Below are 19,059 nucleotides of genomic sequence, written 5' to 3'. Positions count from 1 at the left end.
AGTCATTAGGTTTATATGTTGCCCAAAACAGCCCAGACTACACCTGGTTACTTGAGAATCTATCCCTTCTCTTTAATTTTTTTAACATGATTTACTTATTTATTTGAAAAAGTGACACAGTGGGAGAGACAGGAAGAAAGAGAGAGATCTTCCATCTGCTGGTTCACTCCCCAAATGCCCTCAAGGGCTGGGGCTAAGCCAGGCAGAAGCCAAGAGCCAGGGACTCCATCTGGGTCTCCCATGGGTGTGGGCCTGCATCCACTGCCTCCTGGGTGCATTAGTAGGAAGGTGGATCAGAAACACAGGGTAGCGTGTGCTCACCAGATGCTCTGATGCTGGGATGCAGGTGTCCCAAACGGCAGCACCTTTTGCTACCAGCAGGGGGCGTTTGTAATCGATCTGTTTGCAGGAATATCTGTTAGGTGGGGTTGAGTGGGAGACACGGGTGCTGCCATGCGCAGGTGCTCATCCTCCAAAGCAGCACCCATTTTCTTAGCATCTGCCTATATTCATGGGTGCTCTGCAGGGCTTTCATTCATCTCACAATTTCATTGAGCGCCTATACAAACTCTACAAGATCTCTCTTCTTGGTTGACATTTTGCAGAGCCAAGAGGCTCCTGATAACTAAATGGGATAATTTCACGTGATTGTAAGACATTAGAGACAACAAAGCTGCTAACAACTGATGGAGGCTGGGGAGAAGGGCATGTCAGATCAGCAGGGGACCTGGTCCTTGAACCTAGGCCTAGGAGAGAAAGCAGTGGCCGTGAGTAGCACCCCCCTGGGGACAACGCAGTAGCAGTGCAGGGAAACAGCAAGTGCAGAGGCCCTTCTGGGCAACCAATCTGGGTTTGACCAGTGAAAGCAGACTCATTTGCACCTGTTTTGGAGATAAATGGCAGGTTTAATACACATTTACTGGATGAGTGGCTGAACAAAATAATGGTAATTAATAATAATGCCAGTCAACACGCCATTTGCTTTATTTATTTATTTTTTTATTTTTTGACAGGCAGAGTGGACAGTGAGAGAGAGAGACAGAGAGAAAGGTCTTCTTTTTGCCGTTGGTTCACCCTCCAATGGCCGCCGCGGCGGGTGCACCGCGCTGATCCGATGGCAGGAGCCAGGTACTTATCCTGGTCTCCCATGGGGTGCAGGGCCCAAGCACTTGGGCCATCCTCCACTGCACTCCCTGGCCACAGCAGAGATCTGTGGAAGAGGGAGTAACCGGGACAGAATCCGGTGCCCCGACCGGGACTAGAACCTGGTGTGCCGGCGCCACAAGGTGGAGGATTAGCCTAGTGAGCCGCGGCACTGGCCGCCATTTGCTTTTGATACAGCTTGGATTTTGCTGGCCTAGGCTCCATTGTCCACTGGCCCTGGGCTATTAGATACAGGCATGAGTGAGGGGTTGGCAAAGTATCACAAAATCCTGGTGCCTGGGAGCACGAGCCGTGTGAGGAGCTCAGAGAAGGAACTGGTTTGGTGGCAGATGAGGGCTGCAGATGTGGGGCAGCAGCAGGAAATGCTTATGTTTACGGCACGCATGAGTGCTCTGAGGGGCCTCCGCCTACAGGAAACAGGCAGGAAAGCGGGCCCGAGCAGGAGGTAGCAGACAACTGCGCGTGCCTCACGCGCAGGGCCTGCAAGTTTATTCCGTACCACACGGGGACTTAAAAAGTTCGTGGAGAATGGAATTAAAAGAGTAGCTGATTTTTGATGCAAAACCATGTTGAAAACCATGGATGGCTTATATAGCATGTATTTTCCATGAACATTTTAAGACCCCCTCCCCCATGAGTGGATTTCAAAAATTTTTGCACCAAAATACACTTAACCTTTGGTTCTATTTTCCATGAACTTTTTGACACATCCTCGGGTACGTGGACATAAGCTTTTCCCTCTAGAAGGTAGCAGTGGAAGAAAATGCCTTCCTGGAATGACGGCAGTAGCCCTCCCAGCTCCCACACACCCAGCAGCTGTTTCCTTGGGAACTTAGGACAGGGCGTCCTCATGGTCTCAGTCAAGCACATTAAGCACTCAATAAATCCTTATTAACTAATTTAAACCACAACTGACTTCCAGATAATCTCCTTCTCTTTAATTGGTTGTCCATGGAAATTAGGAATTTCAAAACTGGATGGAAGGATTGTCTTACCCTAGCCCCAAAAAAGGTTTCCCCTCTCAGGATGGCTTATTAAGTTCTTGCATATTATTTAAGTTCTTGCATAATAGAGACAGTTGGTTAAGTACAAAGATTGCATTCCTCCTGGGCCTTCTTATTTTACGATTCTGTTTTCATTTTCCTTACTGTGAGGGGTGGAGTTTCTGTGTGATGTTTACAGCTAGTGGAGCTTGCCAGTTGCTCAGTAAACCACAGTGGTCATTCTTTTGTGTTCCTTCCCATTCCTTCTACAAGCAAACCTTAAAATGCTCATAGAAAAATGGCTTAAAAAGCTATGCCCAGCTTTCTCGTGATAGACATTTCCCACAAGTTTACTGACAATCTCTCCTATGCCTGGATTTCAAAAAAAGTTTTATGGCAAAATAGACTTTTCTTTGAATCCCGTGAGCCTTTGGAAGCACCCTTGATGTCACAGCATTAGGCCCAGGTGCACTCCTGGAGTTGCTGTTCCCATTTCCCAGCTTGGCAACTAAAGGCCAGACAGAGGAGTGGTGTTCTCGCTGGAAAGCAGCTGGGGATGTCGCCGCAGAATGGAATCCAGCTCCCTGTCTCCTGGTGCATATTTTCCCACTCTCGAACCATCTGTCATTTGCACCCTTGAGAATATCCCCCAGACAGCACAGAGTTGAAAAACAAGCCCGAGTGGAAGAGGCCCAGTTCTTGGTCGGGGAACATGGTTGGGGAGCTCAGCTTCTCTTTGTTCACCAAAAGGTTTTTGTGTCGCTGCTTTGTTAAGAGCAGTGGCAAGGACGCTCCACCAGGGACATCTCCTGAACTTCCGGTGTTGCATGAGGTTTGAGATCCACTGAGGATTTCAGAGTGAAGCAGTGTTTTGTTCTATACAGAAATTGATCAGTCAATAGATAGCTTCCTGCAAGGAGACAGAAGGCTGCTGCCTGTCAGGTCCCGCGTGCCTGCCGCTGTGGAGTAATAGCGGTAGGGGCGCTGAGCCATTCCTACGGAAGCGTGCTCATTAGTGTTCCTTTGTTCGAAACCTACTGGTCCGTGGCTTGGGCACCCGTAGAGGGAATCAAAAAACCAACATGTGCATAAAAATATTAATCTCTTCTCGCCGTGAATAAAGCCTGCCTGGTATCTCGGAACACCAGCGCCCACGGAAGGAGTCAAGCCCTTCCCTTCCTCCCAGGCTCAGCTGAGCACTGAATGCTGATGTGTCGTTTGAAAGCTGCAGCATCGCCGGTTCATTCCTGTTGCATTTTAGGAAAGCCATGACTTTGAGGTCCACATTTCTGTCCAGGGCTGTGTTTTTTGGTCAAGGTCGTTCAAGGCGGCCAACCAGTGACTCCAGCTTTCCAGAAGAAAGATTACATCTTGCTGAAGTTACTGCTTTTCAAAGCAGCAGTTACTGGAAAGCAGAGAGCTGTTGTTTGAGATAAAGGTTTCTGGCACTCTGCAGAGCGAGGCCGGGAAGTCGTGTTGGTGTCTTACTAGCAACCCACGTGGCGGAGACGTCTCTAGTTTGGTGCCATTTTGTCTTTCTCCCACTGGTTAAGTGGCAACTCCCCAGCAAACCTTGCATTCCTGTAGGGGCATGGATCTGAAGCCAGGTGCTGTCCCTTGTTCTTCTTCTGCCCTCTTGGCCTGGTAGCCAGGTGGGCAGATTGGGCTTCCCCACGGCCCCTCACTGCCATCAGCTCTCCCTGGAGCTACACAAACCCACAGACTGTAAAAAATCGCTATGATGCTTGTGAAAATGGCCAAACAGACACTACAGACCCCAGATTAGGATCTGTCCGGTGCCTCTGAAAATGTGACTTGAGTGGGGCTGAAAGGAGGCCTCCCCTGGGGATGCTGCTTCCCAGGTGTCTTTCTTGCTTGCGGGCTGACCCAGCCCCAGCCTCAGTTTCCTCCAGCGAGGGCTGCAGTACCCACTTCCCTTGAGTTGGTGCGAGGAGTGATGAGCCTTCAAGTATGTGGTCCCCTTCCTGGCGCATGGCAGGCACTTGGTCTGGAAACGAATACTCATGTTCATGGAGTTCCTGGTCCCCTGGGGACAGACAGAGCCATGGGCCCGTAAAGTGTGGTTCCTGGAAGTGAGACGCTCTAAGCTGGGAGCAGACACAGAGGCCTTGGATGGCTCTTGTTGCATTTTGTCTACAAATCCTGCCTTCACCCAGGCCCACATGCTGTGGTCAGGCTCTGGTCCATGGCTTCTGGTCCATGGAGGCTTCCCAAGGGGTACCTGCTTTCCTGTGCCATCCTCCAACTCGCTCTCCGCTCTCCACCCTGGCTCCCCTCCCCTATGGTCCCTTGCCTCAGATACAAAAACCAGTGCCCGTGGAGTCCAAGGTCACCTCACCCTGCCAGCTCCCAGCCCTTCCTCCACACCCCTGCCACCCCACGCCCACTGCTCTGCTGCCGTCTCCTTTATGATTCTCCATCAGCAGGTTCCACACTGCTGCTCGAAACCAGCACAGGCCATCGAGGAAAGCGGGGTCTTGTGACAGGCCAGTGTTCTGTGATGGACTCGATTGCTGGAAGTGAGTGTGCAAGAGGGATTCCAGCCCTGGCTGGTGCAGATTGCAACCTTGGCAGTGTTCATTGAGCATCCTCACAAAGCCCTTCTGGGTTTAAAATGTCCTTGGAGGCTGGGGAACCAAAAGAAAATTAGCACTTGCTGATTAGTGGAGATTGAAGTGTGCTATTTTGGTGCTCTCGGGTCAAAGTGACAAGTGGAAATAGGAAGACAAGCCTGACAGAAGGCGACCCTGAACCCTGGCAGACTGGCGCGCGGTGAGGACTTGCACTGCGGCCGCTCCACCTGCTCCCCCTTGTTCTGATGGGGAAGGCGCTTTGGGGAACGGGCAGTGGCTGCTCTCTTCACGTGCAGAGGGCACTTCCCCAAGTTCACGGGAAAAGGCAGCAAGAAGAAAAGTTTACTTAGGTGCAAACAGTTCGAAAGTCCATGCGCAGATTTTCCACAGTACACACTTTGCGTGGGCCTTTTGAAGGCCCTCATGTTGTCTTATTATGTAATAGCCAGTGTATATGAAAATATAACCTAGTTGATGACGTGCATATAATTCGATGTATATATAATCTGACATATGTATTAGCATATATAATCAGTGTCAGGATGGCTTACTTACCTGCCCAGAATAAATTAGAGTTGAAGAAAAAAAAAACTGAATAACAAAAATGCCCAAGCTAAATGTGGGTTGTAGTATGAGCAGTTAACAAAGACATTTATCCCCATGACTAACTGCAGAAACTCTAATATTCTAAATTGGAATATTTTGAAATTAGTCCTCTAAATCAAATGAGCCTGCAACCCATCACCAATATGTAGCTAACTGTCAAATGAGAACAATAAAGATACGATCAAGTGACTGGAAGACTGTAAGCCTCCAGTTCATATTTCCAGACCTAGAAGTTGTTTTGTTGCCAGCATAACCCTTATGTATAAATATGCAAAGCAAATAGAACAGGGTGCCTCCCGCAACTATCAGAACAGAGTCCTAAGAAGGACATCATCAGAGTGAAAATTAAAGGTCCCGGGAGAAGTCTGGATGCTGCGTTTGAAAACCACCTTAAAGAAAAATAAAGAGGAAGGGAATCCTCCACAATTAACCCACGGCCTCTCCAAAGCAGAAATCCCACGATCAAAACATTTAGTTTATCTTTGTGCCAGAGAAATAAGGGGTTATGTACTTATTAAAAAGCCTAAATGACAAGAAAATGTATGGTTTCTTAACAGAAAAGTTCCTTCTGAAAGAAATTACAAGAACTGGTATATTTTTAGCAGAAGAAATTTCATCTACTGGTTACAATTCCCTAGCAGGCCTTTTGCTAGCGTTCCTTGGGTGGGGTGACTCCTCATGGCTTACACAGAGTCAAAAGCCGTCTGTGTTACGCCTGGCTTTGGAATTCAGGTGGGCCGATGAGAACATTCTGGCAAAGCTCTCCCCCATCTCTTACACACAATCTCTGCCATTGTTCTCTGGATTTTTGCTTCTTTGTATTCTTTTTTACTCCCTTGCAAATGCAACCCTACATAATTTTTTTTTTTTTTTTTTGACAGGCAGAGTGGACAGTGAGAGAGAGAGACAGGGAGAAAGGTCTTCCTTTACCGTTGGCTCACCCTCCAATGGCCACTGCAGCTGGCGCACCGCGCTGATCCGATGGCAGGAGCCAGGTGCTTCTTCCTGGTCTCCCATGGGGTGCAGGGCCCAAGCACTTGGGCCATCCTCTACTGCACTCCCAGGCTAGAGCAGAGAGCTGGCCTGGAAGAGGGGCAACTGGGACAGAATCCGGTGCCCCGACCGGGACTAGAACCCAGGGTGCCGGCGCCACAGGCAGAGGATTAGCCTAGTGAGCCACGGCGCCAGCCTACCCTACATAATTTTTTAAAAATATTTTATTTATTTGAGTGGTGGAGTTACAGACAGAGGAAAAGACAGACAGAAAGGTCTTCTATCCACTGTTCACTCCCTAAATGACCACAACAGCTGGAGCTGCGCCGATCCAAAACCAGGAGCCAGGAGCTTCTTCCAGATCTCCCACACAGGTGCAGGGCCCAAGCGCCTGGGCCATCCTCTACTGATTTCTCAGGTCATAGCAGAGAGCTGGATCAGAAGAGTAGCATCTGGGACTAGAACTGGCACCCAAATGGGATGCTGGCACTGCCTGGGATGCCTACTGTGCCGCAGTGCCAACCCCAACCCCATGTAATTTCATTCTCCACGAACATTGCATGAGGGACACCTGGCTGTATTTCCAGTGAGCGAGGACCACATATCCATAAAGCATAATAACGCTGATGCAGATTATGAGCACTTAACACAGGTTTAACACTGGCTGGTCATGGGGATGTTGAGATGTAAGACTCTTAAAGGCGAGGTGGGGGAACCTTTCCCCGAGGAGCACACGGCTCATGCGTGGCTCTCTGGCTGTTTGCCAAGTGCCCTGTGCGGTTCTCACTGAGGGTGCAGTGGGCACAGTCCCTTGCTGTGTGGTTGCTGCAGGGCATGAGTGGCTCTGCCCCTGCTTATTAAATGCCTGCCGCACCCCCAGGGATTGTCACAGCCCACCCCACTCCCACACAGTTCCAGGTGTCTCCTAAGATGGATTGCTAACCTGCTTGGCCCAGTGAGTTGAGTGGAGAAAAAATAGACCCCCATTTGGGAGTTGCAGAGTGTGCTTTGCTGGAATTTTAAAGAGATTTTGCGAGCTGTTGCTGTGGTGTGAGTGGGTAAAGCCACTGCCTGCAGTGCCAGCATCCTATATGGGTGCCAGTTCAAGTCCCGGCTGTTCCACTTCCAATCCAGCTCTCTGCTATGGCCTGGGAAAACAGTTGAAGATGGCCCAAGTCCTTGGCCCCTACACCCGTGTGGGAGACCCAGAAGAAGCTCCTGGCTCCTACCTTCAGATGGGCACAGCTCTAACAGTTGTGGCCATCTAGGGAGTGAACCAGCAGATGGAATATCTCTCTCTCTCTTCCCCCCTCTCTCTCTCTGTAATTCTGCCTTTCCAACAAATAAATCTTTAAATAGAGAGAGATTTTGCTTCTAGAATTCTGAATCAGCTAGTCTTCAGCATTGTGATTCTCTGATTCAATTCAGAGACTGTAACCAGGCACATCCCATGCCATACATTGGTCGCCAGACGATCTACTACTTGGCATGTGCCACCTGTTTCTTGGTTTACTCCAGCTTGCTGGACCAAGAAGTATCACTGTAGCACTATCCAACCTTTGATCATCATCCTAGCCAGTACCCAGAAGCCCTCTGGGATCCCAGAAATGGCTCTAAGAATCTTGAGTTTTCTTTTTTTTTAAAAAAAAGATTTATCTTATTTATTTAAAAGACAGTTACAGAGAGGTAGAGACAAAGAGAAACAGAGATCTTCACTCCCCAAACAGCCACAACGACCAGAACTGAGATGATCTGAAGCTAGGAGCCAGGAGCTTCTTCCAGGTATCATCTCCCACACCAGCACTGGGCCCAAGGATGTGGGCCATCCTCAGCTGTTTTCCCAGGAGCATTAGCAGGGAGCTGGATAGGAAGTGGAGCAGGTGGGACTCGAACTGGCGCCCATATGGGATGCCGGCACTGCAGGCCAGGGCTTTAACTTGTGTTGGCCCTGAATCTTGGATTTTCTAAGAAGCAGACTCTAACTCTTTCTCTCTGCCCCACCAAGTCCTAGAAGAGGTGGAGTTGGCTGCTAGGCCCATTGCTGGTAGCTCCAGGGCCAGCCTGGGCCTCCCCAAAGTTGAGTTCTCTGGCCTGACAAGTCACAGAGCAGTCCCAAAGACTTGGCTGATAGGAAAAGGGGGGGATCAATGTGTAGAAATCAATCACCTGTGACTCACTTTTTAACTAAAAATGTGTGTGTGTGTGTGTGTGTTTTAGAGATACTTGTCTTCTGAAGCTTTGTCTACAATATGTCTTCAGCAGAATTTTAATTTTTCTTTTAGAGCTATTTCAGTCATTAGTGGATTCAAACCATTTCTTCCCTCTTACAAAAACATTCTGCCCAACTTGGGGTGCACGTGGAATGAGACAGGAACACTATCTGATGCATGTCTGCACTTCCCCTTGAGAACACAGCAACCCTGTGTCTGGTCCCCCTTATACCTTCACAGGGTGCAGCACCCTTCCCTGACAGCACTTCTGGTGTACAATTCGCTTCATCCCAGGAAAGAGTGGAGGACAAAAGTCCCCTCTTCCCCACTAAGACCCGGTGATGGAGCATTTGCACACACCAGCTGTGAGTGAGCCGCAAAGGGACTCAAGAAGACAACTGCATTCGCAGCACCATCGGAAACAGTAAAATGCTTAGCAGTTAACCAAGGATGTAAAAGACTTAACCATGAAAGATAAGCAGCCTTGCCAAATATGAGGCTGGTGTGGTGCAGTGGATTAAACACCCCCTGCAGCACCAGCATCCCCTAGGAGTGCAGCAGCAGCAGACCACCTAAGTGCTTGGACCCTGAAACCCACATGGAGATCCTGAGGAAGGTCCTGGCTCCTGGCTTCAGCTTGGCCCAGCCCTGGCCATGTGGCCACTTGGGGAGTGAGCCAGCAGATGAAGGATATTTTTTCTCTCTCTCTGTAATGGACTCGCAAATAAATAAATCTTTTTTAAAAAAATTTAAATAAATCAAAGAATACTTATATAAGTGGAAAGACATCCCACATTCTTGAATTATAAGATTTTTATGATAAAATGTCAATAATACCCAAAGTATTCCACAGATTAAACACAATCTCTTTGGCAGAAAAATAAAAAATACACCCTAAAATTTATATGGAATCTCAAGTGACCCTAAATAACCAAAACAATCTTGAAAAGAAAGAACAAGTTGAAGTACTCACACTTCCTGATTTCACAACTTATTACGACACTGTCATAAAAACAGACAGTTCATCTATAGACCAGTAGAATAAACCCAGAAATAATATGGCCCAGAATAAATAATATAGCCCAGAAATAAACCCTAATGTATATGGTCTGTGATTTTCAGAAAAGCTGTCAAGGCCATTTGCCTCACCCAGTTCAGGCTGCTATAACACAAATATCATAGACTAAGTTCTTAAAGAACAAATGTTTGTTTCTCACAGCTCTGAAGGCTGGAAGGCCAAGATCGCAGTCCCATCATGGTCAGGTTCTAGTGAGGGCCTTTTTCCTTGTTTACAGGCTACTACCTTTCCTCTGTGTATTCGCACAGCCTAGAAAGAGGGAGAGCTCATCTCTGTCTGCTCGCTCTTATAGGAGCACTCATCCCATTCATGAATTCCCTACTTCCATGGTTCAATTACCTCTCAAAAGCCCCACCTCTAAATAACATCATGGAGGGGATGAGGATTCGATATTGGAATCTGGTAGGGGAGGGAACACAGACATTCAGTTCACAAGTCACTGGGGAGGAGTCTTTTTAGCCAACAGTGCTGGACCTATTAGAGAAACGCGGGCAAAAGAATGAAGTTGGGCCTAACACCAGGAAGACACTTAACTCAAGGTAGAGCAAGCACCCACATATAAGAGCAAAAACTATAAAATTCTTGAGAAAAAAAAAAAAAACACAGGGCAGAAGCTTCACTACATTGAGTTTGGCCATGATTTCTTATATATGACACCAAGGGCACAAAACAACAGACTCAAAAGTACACGACTTTGGCTGCATTGGAGTTTAAAACTTTTGTTCATCAAAAGAGTGAAAAGGCAGCCTATGGACTGGGGAGAGAAAATGCACACCATATGTCTAATAAGGAATGAATGTCCTAAATAAACAGAGAACTCCTAAACCTCAACAACAACAAAAATCAACCCAACTGAAAAATGGGTAATAGGCTTGTATAGACATTTCTGCAAAGATTACATGAATGGCCAAAAATGCATGAAAAGATGCTGAACATGACTAACCATTAGTGAAGTGATAATACAAGCAGCAATAAGATAACATCTCATATCCACTAAATGGCTACTACCAAAACAAACAGAAAATAACAAGTGTTGGTAAGGATGTGGAGAAATTGGAACACTTCTGCATTGTTGGTCAGAATGTAAAATGGTACAGCCAGCAGTAGAAAACAGGATGTTGGTTCTCAAAAAAAAAAAAAAAAATTTAAAAATAGATTTGCAGTTGACCCAGCATTTCCACCTAAAGGTAAACTCCCAAAAGGATTGAAAGCAGGTTCTTGAAGAGGTATTTGTGCACCCATGTTCACAGCAGCATTTTTTTATAGTAGCTAAAATGTGGAAGCAGGGCTAGACATGGTTGAGATACCAATTAAGATACTCTCATCCCATATTGGAGTGTTTGGAATTGAGTCCTAGAACAACTCACATTCCAGCTTCCTGCTAACATGCCCACTGGGAGGCAATGGTGATGGTCTGCACAAGTACATGGGTCCCTGCTACCCGTGTGGGAGCCCTGGATTGAGTTACAGGCTCCGGTCTTTGTTGCAGGCATTTGGAAAGTAAACCAGTGGATGGGGCGCCTCTCTCTCTTTCTCTCTCTCTCTCTCTGCCTCTCAAATAAGCTGATTATTTGAAAAATATTTACAAGCTATTGAAAAATAAAGTAAAATGTGGAAGCAACCACAGTGTCCATCAGCTGATGAGTGGCTAAAGAAAATGTGGTATAGACATACAGTGGAGTATCACTCAGGTTTAAAGGGGAGGACATTCTGAGAGACGCTGCAGCACAGCATGAAGTACTACGTGAAATAAGCCACTCTAATACTGCATCATTCCTCTGACTGGAGGGCCTTGGAGTAGTCAGAATCATAGGGTCAGAAAGAGAACAGTGGTTGCTAGGAGCTGCGGCAGGTGGGAAAAGGGGAAGTTCTTGTCTAAAGGGTTCAGTTTCAGTTTTGCAAGTTAAAAAGTGCTGGCGGTGGCTGGTGGTGTTGGTTTCACAACAACATGCATGTATTTAATGCCACTCAATGATGCGCTGAAAAATGGTTAGGATAGTAAATTGTGTTATATATTTTACCAACAAAAACAAATAAATGAAAAAGAGAAGAACCAGTGATGTGGAGGGATCTTGTTAGAGTCGGTGGAAATGTGGGCATGTGAGGCCTTGTCCAAATGCTTCAAACTTAGAAGACAGGATAGCTTTATCTTATGGACCAGAGTTAATCCTGAAAAGGCTTTTCCCTGGTTTTCTTCACTTTTGTGATCGATCAGTAGTTGGCTAACCAGAAGCAGAGCTATGTCCCTTGGTGTCTCAGGAAGTAGCTATTGACTTTTCTAACAAGTACAAAGTCACTTGCTTCTAGGACGCTGTGGGTTTACCATTTGGGAAATAAGGCTTGCTTCGCTTGATCATCACATTCTGCATAAGTCACGTCATGAGCAAGAGGCCTCCAAGGGGGCAAACTTCAGGAAATTATGACTTGGATTTTTGAGACATCCAGCAGCACAGTATTCATGATTGGGATTTTATGATTCACAGTAGCAGTGGGAAAGGTTTATTGAGGACCGTGTTCACAGAAAAATAGACGAGGGCAAATCAAAAGCAACTTAACTATCCATGTGTTTTTGATATGGAGGAGAAATAGAAAAAATAGAAGGCATTAATAACACAGCCAAGAGAGTTGGTGTTCCGCCTAGTGGTTGGGGTTGGGGTTGGGGGTTGGGGGTTGGGGTTGGGGTTGGGTTGGGGTTAGGGTTAGGGTTAGGGTTAGTGGATGCCTGGGTTTGATTTCCGACTCTGGCTCCTGACTCCAGCTTCCTGCTAATGCAGATTCTGGGAGACAGCAGTGATGACTCAAGTACCTAGATTCCTGCCACCCTTGTGGGATTGAGTTCCAGCCTCCTGGCTTTGGCCTGGCCCACCGTCAGCCATTGCAGCATTTGGGAACTGAGTAAATTGGCACATGGTAGAACGCACTCTCTCTCAAATACATAACTCCAGTGAATGTGTCAGTGTCCACTCTCCAGGATGGCCAATTGGATGGTGAAGAAGAGCTTCTGGGGTATGGGGGAGTGGCGCCCCCTAGGGGTGCAGTGTCACAGAGGGGCCCTGCCTGGCTCCACACCTCCTCACTGCTCTGTTCAGCCCCAGGCTCCCTGGCACAATCTGGTCACCTTCCCTGTTCTTTCCTCCCCTCCATCTGCTCCTGCTCCTTCCCCTGTGGGCTCAGCCCTCTGGATTGAGCTGGTTGCTCCTCTCTTCACCTGCCAGTCGACGGAGACCCCTCACCAAGAGCCTGTGACCCTGAAATGGACCCCGTGTCCTATCTACTTGATTCTTGCCTCTCACGCAGATGTCACCGTCACTTTTAAGGAAAATGTACTACTGTTCTTCAGTGCTTTTAGGGACGAGCAGCTGGATGTGAAACAGGGCCAAATCTGCCAGGTGTTCTCACCCTGCATCGGACCCTGAACACCTGGGGCACGTGGTAAAGCAGGAACACCTGCTAAAACAGGGAGCGCAGACCGAAGCCTGTGTTTCCTTTCCCCTTAGGTTTTACATGCGCCCTCTCCCCAGCATTTCTAGACCCCTGCCCCTTCCCTCTTCTTCCTCTACCCCATCTCCCCACTCCCTCCCTCCCTGCCTCTAACGAGGTCTCTTTAGATCTCTTTCTACACTAGACAAAATAACCCCCCTCCCAAAAGATGCTCATGTCCCGATTCCCAGAACCTGCGGCTGGCTGCAGATGGAATTCAAGTTGCTAATCAGGTGACCTAAAGGAGTCACCCTGGGATGTCTGGGCGAACAGAGTAAAGGTACAAGGGTCCCTACACACGGGAGAGGCGGACAGGCGAGGATCCGGCTGGGAAGGCGTTGTGATTTCAGAATCTGGAGTTGGAGTGATGGGTTGCCAAAAGGACTGACCCACCCCTTCCAGCCTTAAAGATGAAGGAAGGGGCCAAGAGCCAGGGACCGCACGTGGTGTCCAGCTGTTGGAAAGGGGAGGGGCACAGATTCTTCTAGAGCTTCCGAAGGTCCCAGCTCTGCCTGCGCCTTGCGTTTAGCCCAGTGAGACCTAGTGCAGGCTTTGGACGCCCAGAGCTGTAAGATAGCCCATTCCTGTGGTTTGAGCCAGTCCATCTGTAGGAATGTGTTACAGCAACAGGAGAACTAATGGGCTCGCGCTCGCTCGCTCTCTCTCTCTCTCTCTCTCTCTATCTTCTCAGGGAACCCCCAGCTTCTCCCAGAGAGCAAGGAAAGGCACAGGACAGACTTTCCAGGAGGAAAGTGATGGGCCATTTCGTCAGTTAATGGTCGATCTGTCATCCAGTGACAGAAACCCTTAATAACTGTGATGTACACAATACACACACAATTCTCTCACGTAAACGAGGCTGGGCCACAACACAGGTGGCGGCTCCGTGGAGTCAGTGTGGACTCACATCCTTCCTGCTCACCCTGGAGTGGAGCCATCTTTCTAGCGCAAGGGTGGGAAACTATTTTTCTGCCCAAGGCCTTTAGGATATTTCCATTGAAGGGCAGAGAAGCAGCTGGCTCAACTCCCAAGAGACTCCCCGAAGCCCACCAGGATTTGGTAACTCTGTGATAACCCGCATGTTAATGTGATGACCGAATCTGAGTGCAGCAGAAACATTAACCTCACAGAATCCTGCCCAGGGCTTGTCGCAGCTGCTTCCAGCTCTGGAAGAGTGGCGGAGTTAGGCCACCGCCTGGGTGAGTCCAGCCTGCACCTTGGCCCTGCCGTGTTCTGCTGGGCTGGGCCTTGTCTGTCTCATCTCCTGTAGGGCTGAGACAATGGAGACCCTAGGCAGGCTGGTGAAATCCTAGCTGTGGAAGGCTCCTTTTATTTCTTGCATTCACATGCACTGCCCCCTCCCTTCGTCTCCAAGTGTATGAAAGGAGACTTCAGAGACTGTTTGTGTCTTCAAAAACCCCTCAGTCTTCATTCTCCCTTTCTCATGTCCAAACCCTTTGAAAGGAAGCTGCGGGAACAGTTAATTATCTTCCAATTTACACTGCAAATGCCGTTGGGTCGCTGATCTTGCAGTATTCATTATAAAGTAGCACTCTCTTTGAAGAGACTTGCATGTTTTTAGAGACTTACATAAAATTTCTTCTTTCGTCTTGAAGAGTTTGTTATCAGGAAATAAGTATCAAAAGAGATAATTTATAGATTTTGGCTCTTGGGGTAATTAAAACAAAAATTGTTTCTTGATTGTGTTGATAAATCTGTGTATGAAATGTGTCATGGGTTATTCTTCCTTCCCTGGGTTTTCTAAGTCTTCTTCTCTTTTTGAGATGGGTAACCTGATCCTACCCCATGCCCAGATAAAAAGATCTTGCAAATCCTGCAGAAGTCATGGTTTTTATTATCGTGTCTTGAAAACAAGGTCTGACTAGTGATGACAGAAGCAGTGGTTAAGGCCTCGCATTTCTTGGTCACACACTCTAGTTAGCATGGAAGTCTCAGGTATTGATAAGGTGTCAGTGACCTCAAGGGGGCGCGACTTTTACACAAATGATCCTGAAACAGGCCACAATACCAATCAAAATGTGGAGAAAACCTGCCCTAAAAATAAAATAGGACACTCCAAGCTGAGCACCAGGAACAAAGGGGGATGGTGGGGTCAAAAAGAAAGTATAAGAGAAATGAAATTGGGGTGGAACTTGAAGGGGGAAGAGTATACAGATGGGGAGGGGCTGGCACAGCCAGAGCAAGGAACCATCTCACAATCCACTCAGATGTAGAACTCCACTCTCAAAGCCTTTAGCTTCCTTTTCCATGTGCATAAAGTGAGAAGTCCCTTGTACTCAATGTAGAGTAATGCTGGTGAGCGAATCAACATATTTCACAAGGTAGACACAGTGATCCCTTTCTCTTGACATTGTAGATGTGTTTTGGAGATTCTGTGAGTAAAGCAGGGAGCTGTGAATCAAGGCATTTTCATACAAAGAGGACATGAGTGACTGTTTACAACAGCATCACCACAAAACCACGCCTCCTGTTGCAACATCTTTGCAGTGGAATAGGTTGAGGTGGTCAAGTTAGCCAGAGGGTTGGGATTTGAGTCCATCACAAGTACATTGTAAACTTGCTGTCTTGAGTCCCGGAGAAGTCTAGAATGTACCATCTGTCCCTCTGTTTGCCTTTCACCCCTCAGCTCTGAGGGCGTGCACTGTCTGACAATAATAGGAGCACCCAAGAAAATAAAACAGTAGCAGTGCACACTATGGCCCTTACCACACTGAATTACGGTAACTTGAATACCTTGGGTTTTTAACATGGAAAATTCTCCTATTCTACCTGAGTTGGTAAGCACTCTTCTACTTATTCCTCCTCTGAAGAAGCCGTGGGGGTTGCTGGGAGTTGGAAAATCAAACCCCATCTTCCGTATCCAGGCCCGGCTGCGACCACTGTTTTGAGCTCCTCCAGTTGGGGTGAGCCTGCGCATTTGATGGCTCGTGTATTCCTGACACATCTTCCCCTGTTTTCTTTCCTAGTGTGTCTGAGAAGCCCATCCAGCACTCCGATGGCCAGCAACAACACCGCCAGCATAGCACAAGCCAGGAAGCTGGTAGAGCAGCTCAAGATGGAAGCCAACATCGACAGGATAAAGGTAAGGACAGCACAAACCCACACTCTGTAGCTTGCTGACTGGGAACATGATTTGCAGCCATCTGTCCATTGACTGTTGTCTCACAGACGTGGATGAAATCAGGGATGGTAGGAGAGAAGCCTCATGATTAGGCGAACATCCATTTTTCTTTTTTTTTAGATTTATTCATTATTTATGGAAAATCAGAATTAAACAGAGAGAGAAGGAGAGGTTGAGAGAGAGAGGAAGGCTTCTATCTGCTGGTTCACTCCCCATTTGGCTGCAATGGTCAGAGTTGTGCTGATCTGAAGCCAGGAGTTTCTTCCAGGTCTCCCACGTGGGTGCAGGGGCCCAAGCACTTGGGCCATCTTCTGCTTTCCCAAGCCACAGCAGAGAGCTGGATCGGAAGTGGAGCAACCGGGACTTGAACCAGCACCCGTATTGGATGCCGGCACTGTAGGCGGCTTTACCCGCTATGCCACAGTAATGGCCCCAGAGCATCCGTTTTTCTAATGTGACTTTCCCTTCTCCAGATTTCTCCAGCTTCAGATGGTATTAACATTGGTTCCCTATGAAAGTAAAAATCAAAACAAAACAAAACATATGTCCATGGCTGAATTCTAGCCAAAGAAATTGGAAAACACAAAAGACCTATCATCCCTTTAAAAAAAATTGATTATTTGAAAAGCAGAATGACACAGAGAAAAGAAGGAGAGAGCAAGAAAGAGAGATCTTCCCTCTACTGGTTCACTCCCCAGATGGCCACAATGGCCAGAACTAGGCCAGGCTGAAGCCAGGATCCAGGAGCTTCCTCCAGTTCTCCCACGTGGGTGAAAGAGGCCCAAGAACCTGGGCCATCTTTCACTGCTTTCCCAGGTCATTAGGAGGGAGCTGGATCAGAATTAGAGCAGGCAGGTCTTAAACCAGTGCCCATATGGGTTGCCAGCATTGCAGCTTAACCCACTGCACCAGCCCCAAAAGACTTATCATTCTCCCAGCCACTGCCTTGACCCTACAGAGTGATCCTCTTCTCATTTGGATTTTCAGCTTTCTATCCTAGTTCAAGTTCTAGGATCAAGTATCTGTCTTTTAAGCCAAACCCTTCTATATACCACTGCAGGTCATTATTTTTTTTTCTTATTTGTACATTATTGAATTTTTTTCTTTAAAACACAAAAACCACACCTGGTCTCTCTAAGAAGTCAAACATAAAGGTTTAATAGTCTACTTCTTTCTTTCTCCCACTCCCTAAACCTAACCTGACAGCCTTGCCATAAATTGGAGCTAATTCATTCTGAACCAACACTTTAAATCCTACCCATTTGTTGGTAGATTCTATACGTAAAGTTTGCCTGCATAGCATCATTATTAACAAGTAGCCATTGAATGGTATTTGCCAATCATCAAAATTTCACTTTACTGGAGGTAAAATTCTTTATATATCTCATTTTACAATAATGAAACTAGAGCATTCCTTCAAATGCCTTTTAAACCTAGTACTTTTTGGGGGGCCTGCAGTGTGATACAGCAGGTTAAAGCCCCAGCCTGCTATGCTGGCATCCCACATGGGTGCCACTTCTAGTCCCAGCTGTTCCTCTTCTGATCCAGCTCTCTGCTATGGCCTGGGAAAGCAGTAGAGGATGGCCCAAGTCCTTGGGCCCCTGCAACCGCGTGGGAGACCCAGAAGCAGCTCCTGGCTCCTGCCTTTGGATCAACTCAGCTCTGGTGGTCACTGGGGGAGTAAACCAGCAGATGGAAGACTTCTCTCTCTCTCTCTGGCTCTACTTCTCTCTGTAACTCGGTCTTTCATATAAATAAAATAATTCTTAAAAAAAAACTAGTACCTTTTCCTATTTTTTTCAACTGGACTAGTATTTTCTCCAACGTGGGCAATGCAGCTACCTCTGACTTTGCAGAGGGTAATAAACTATTTCTCCCATGAAATCCAGCCCACTGCCTATCTTTTTGTAAATGAAGTGCTATTGGAACACGGTTGCACACCCTCACTTATTGTTGGTGGCTGCTTCTACCCTACCGCAACAGAGCAGAGTGGCTGTAACAGAGACCCTGTAGCCCACAGAGGCTAACATGTCTATTCTCTGGACCTTTTCAGAAAAAGTGTGTTTACCTGGTGTAGAGCAGTGGTTTGCAGCCCAGATGTGTGTTCGCATCAACCAGAGAGCTTTGTAGAGGAACCAATTCCCAAACCAATTAAATCAGAATTGCTTGGGTATGCTCCAGGCATCTGTATTTTTTTAACTCAGTATTTTTAAAAAATTTTTTTCAGTTAATCCCAAGGTTCAGAACTGATTTGTGCCTTCTAAATCCCATCAAGAATGTGCTAGTGAGTGAAGGGAGGAGTTCATCTTCCTTTGGAAAATAAGCTGAGCAAATATCTATGGACAAGTTTTCCAAATGCTTCAACTTCCCTATAAATTGTAGCTCCTATTAATGAGCCACGAGACCTAGTCAGTTCCTGGCCTTCTTTCAACAGCTTTGATTCTGTTGTTCATGAATGAGAGAAGTGACATCCGTACCACTGCCTTACTCCTTTGCCACAGTCCTTTTTTCCTCTTCTCTTTCCTCATCTTTTTTACTCCCTTGCTGAAAAATATAAAGTGGCAAGTGGGAATAGAAACTCCAGGGAGGGGCTGGTGTTATGGTGCAACAGGTTCTGTCACCGTTTGTGTCACCAGCACCCCATGTCAGAGTGCCGGTTTGAGACCTGGCTGCTCTGCTTCTGATCCAGCTCCCTGCTAATGTGCCTGGAAAGATAGCAGATGATGGCCCAAGGACTTGGGCCCCTGCCACCTATGTGTGAGACCCTCATGGAATTCTTGACTCGTGATTCTTGGCTTTGGCTTAGCCT

General features: G+C 47.2%; 1 protein-coding gene across 8 annotated transcripts in view; it reads left to right on the top strand.

Annotated features, from left to right (window-relative positions):
• Positions 1–19,059, top strand: part of GNG2 (G protein subunit gamma 2) — a 176,722-nt gene that overhangs the window by 134,346 nt on the left and 23,317 nt on the right. For all 8 annotated transcript variants that reach the window (XR_011380722.2, XM_089309713.1, XM_089309714.1 and 5 more), the window contains one exon: positions 16,096–16,211. Coding sequence is in view for 7 of the 8 variants with exons in the window: in XM_089309713.1 (XP_089165839.1) it covers positions 16,125–16,211 (87 nt within the window). In the remaining variant the exon portion in view is untranslated. The remainder of the gene's footprint in view (positions 1–16,095; positions 16,212–19,059) is intronic.

The sequence above is a fragment of the Oryctolagus cuniculus genome, chromosome 12 (assembly GCF_051225735.1).
Source record: "Oryctolagus cuniculus isolate XC-2025 breed Fujian yellow rabbit chromosome 12, ASM5122573v1, whole genome shotgun sequence".
NCBI classification, from domain to species: Eukaryota; Metazoa; Chordata; class Mammalia; order Lagomorpha; family Leporidae; genus Oryctolagus; species Oryctolagus cuniculus.
This window is presented reverse-complemented; position numbering and strand designations above follow the sequence as displayed.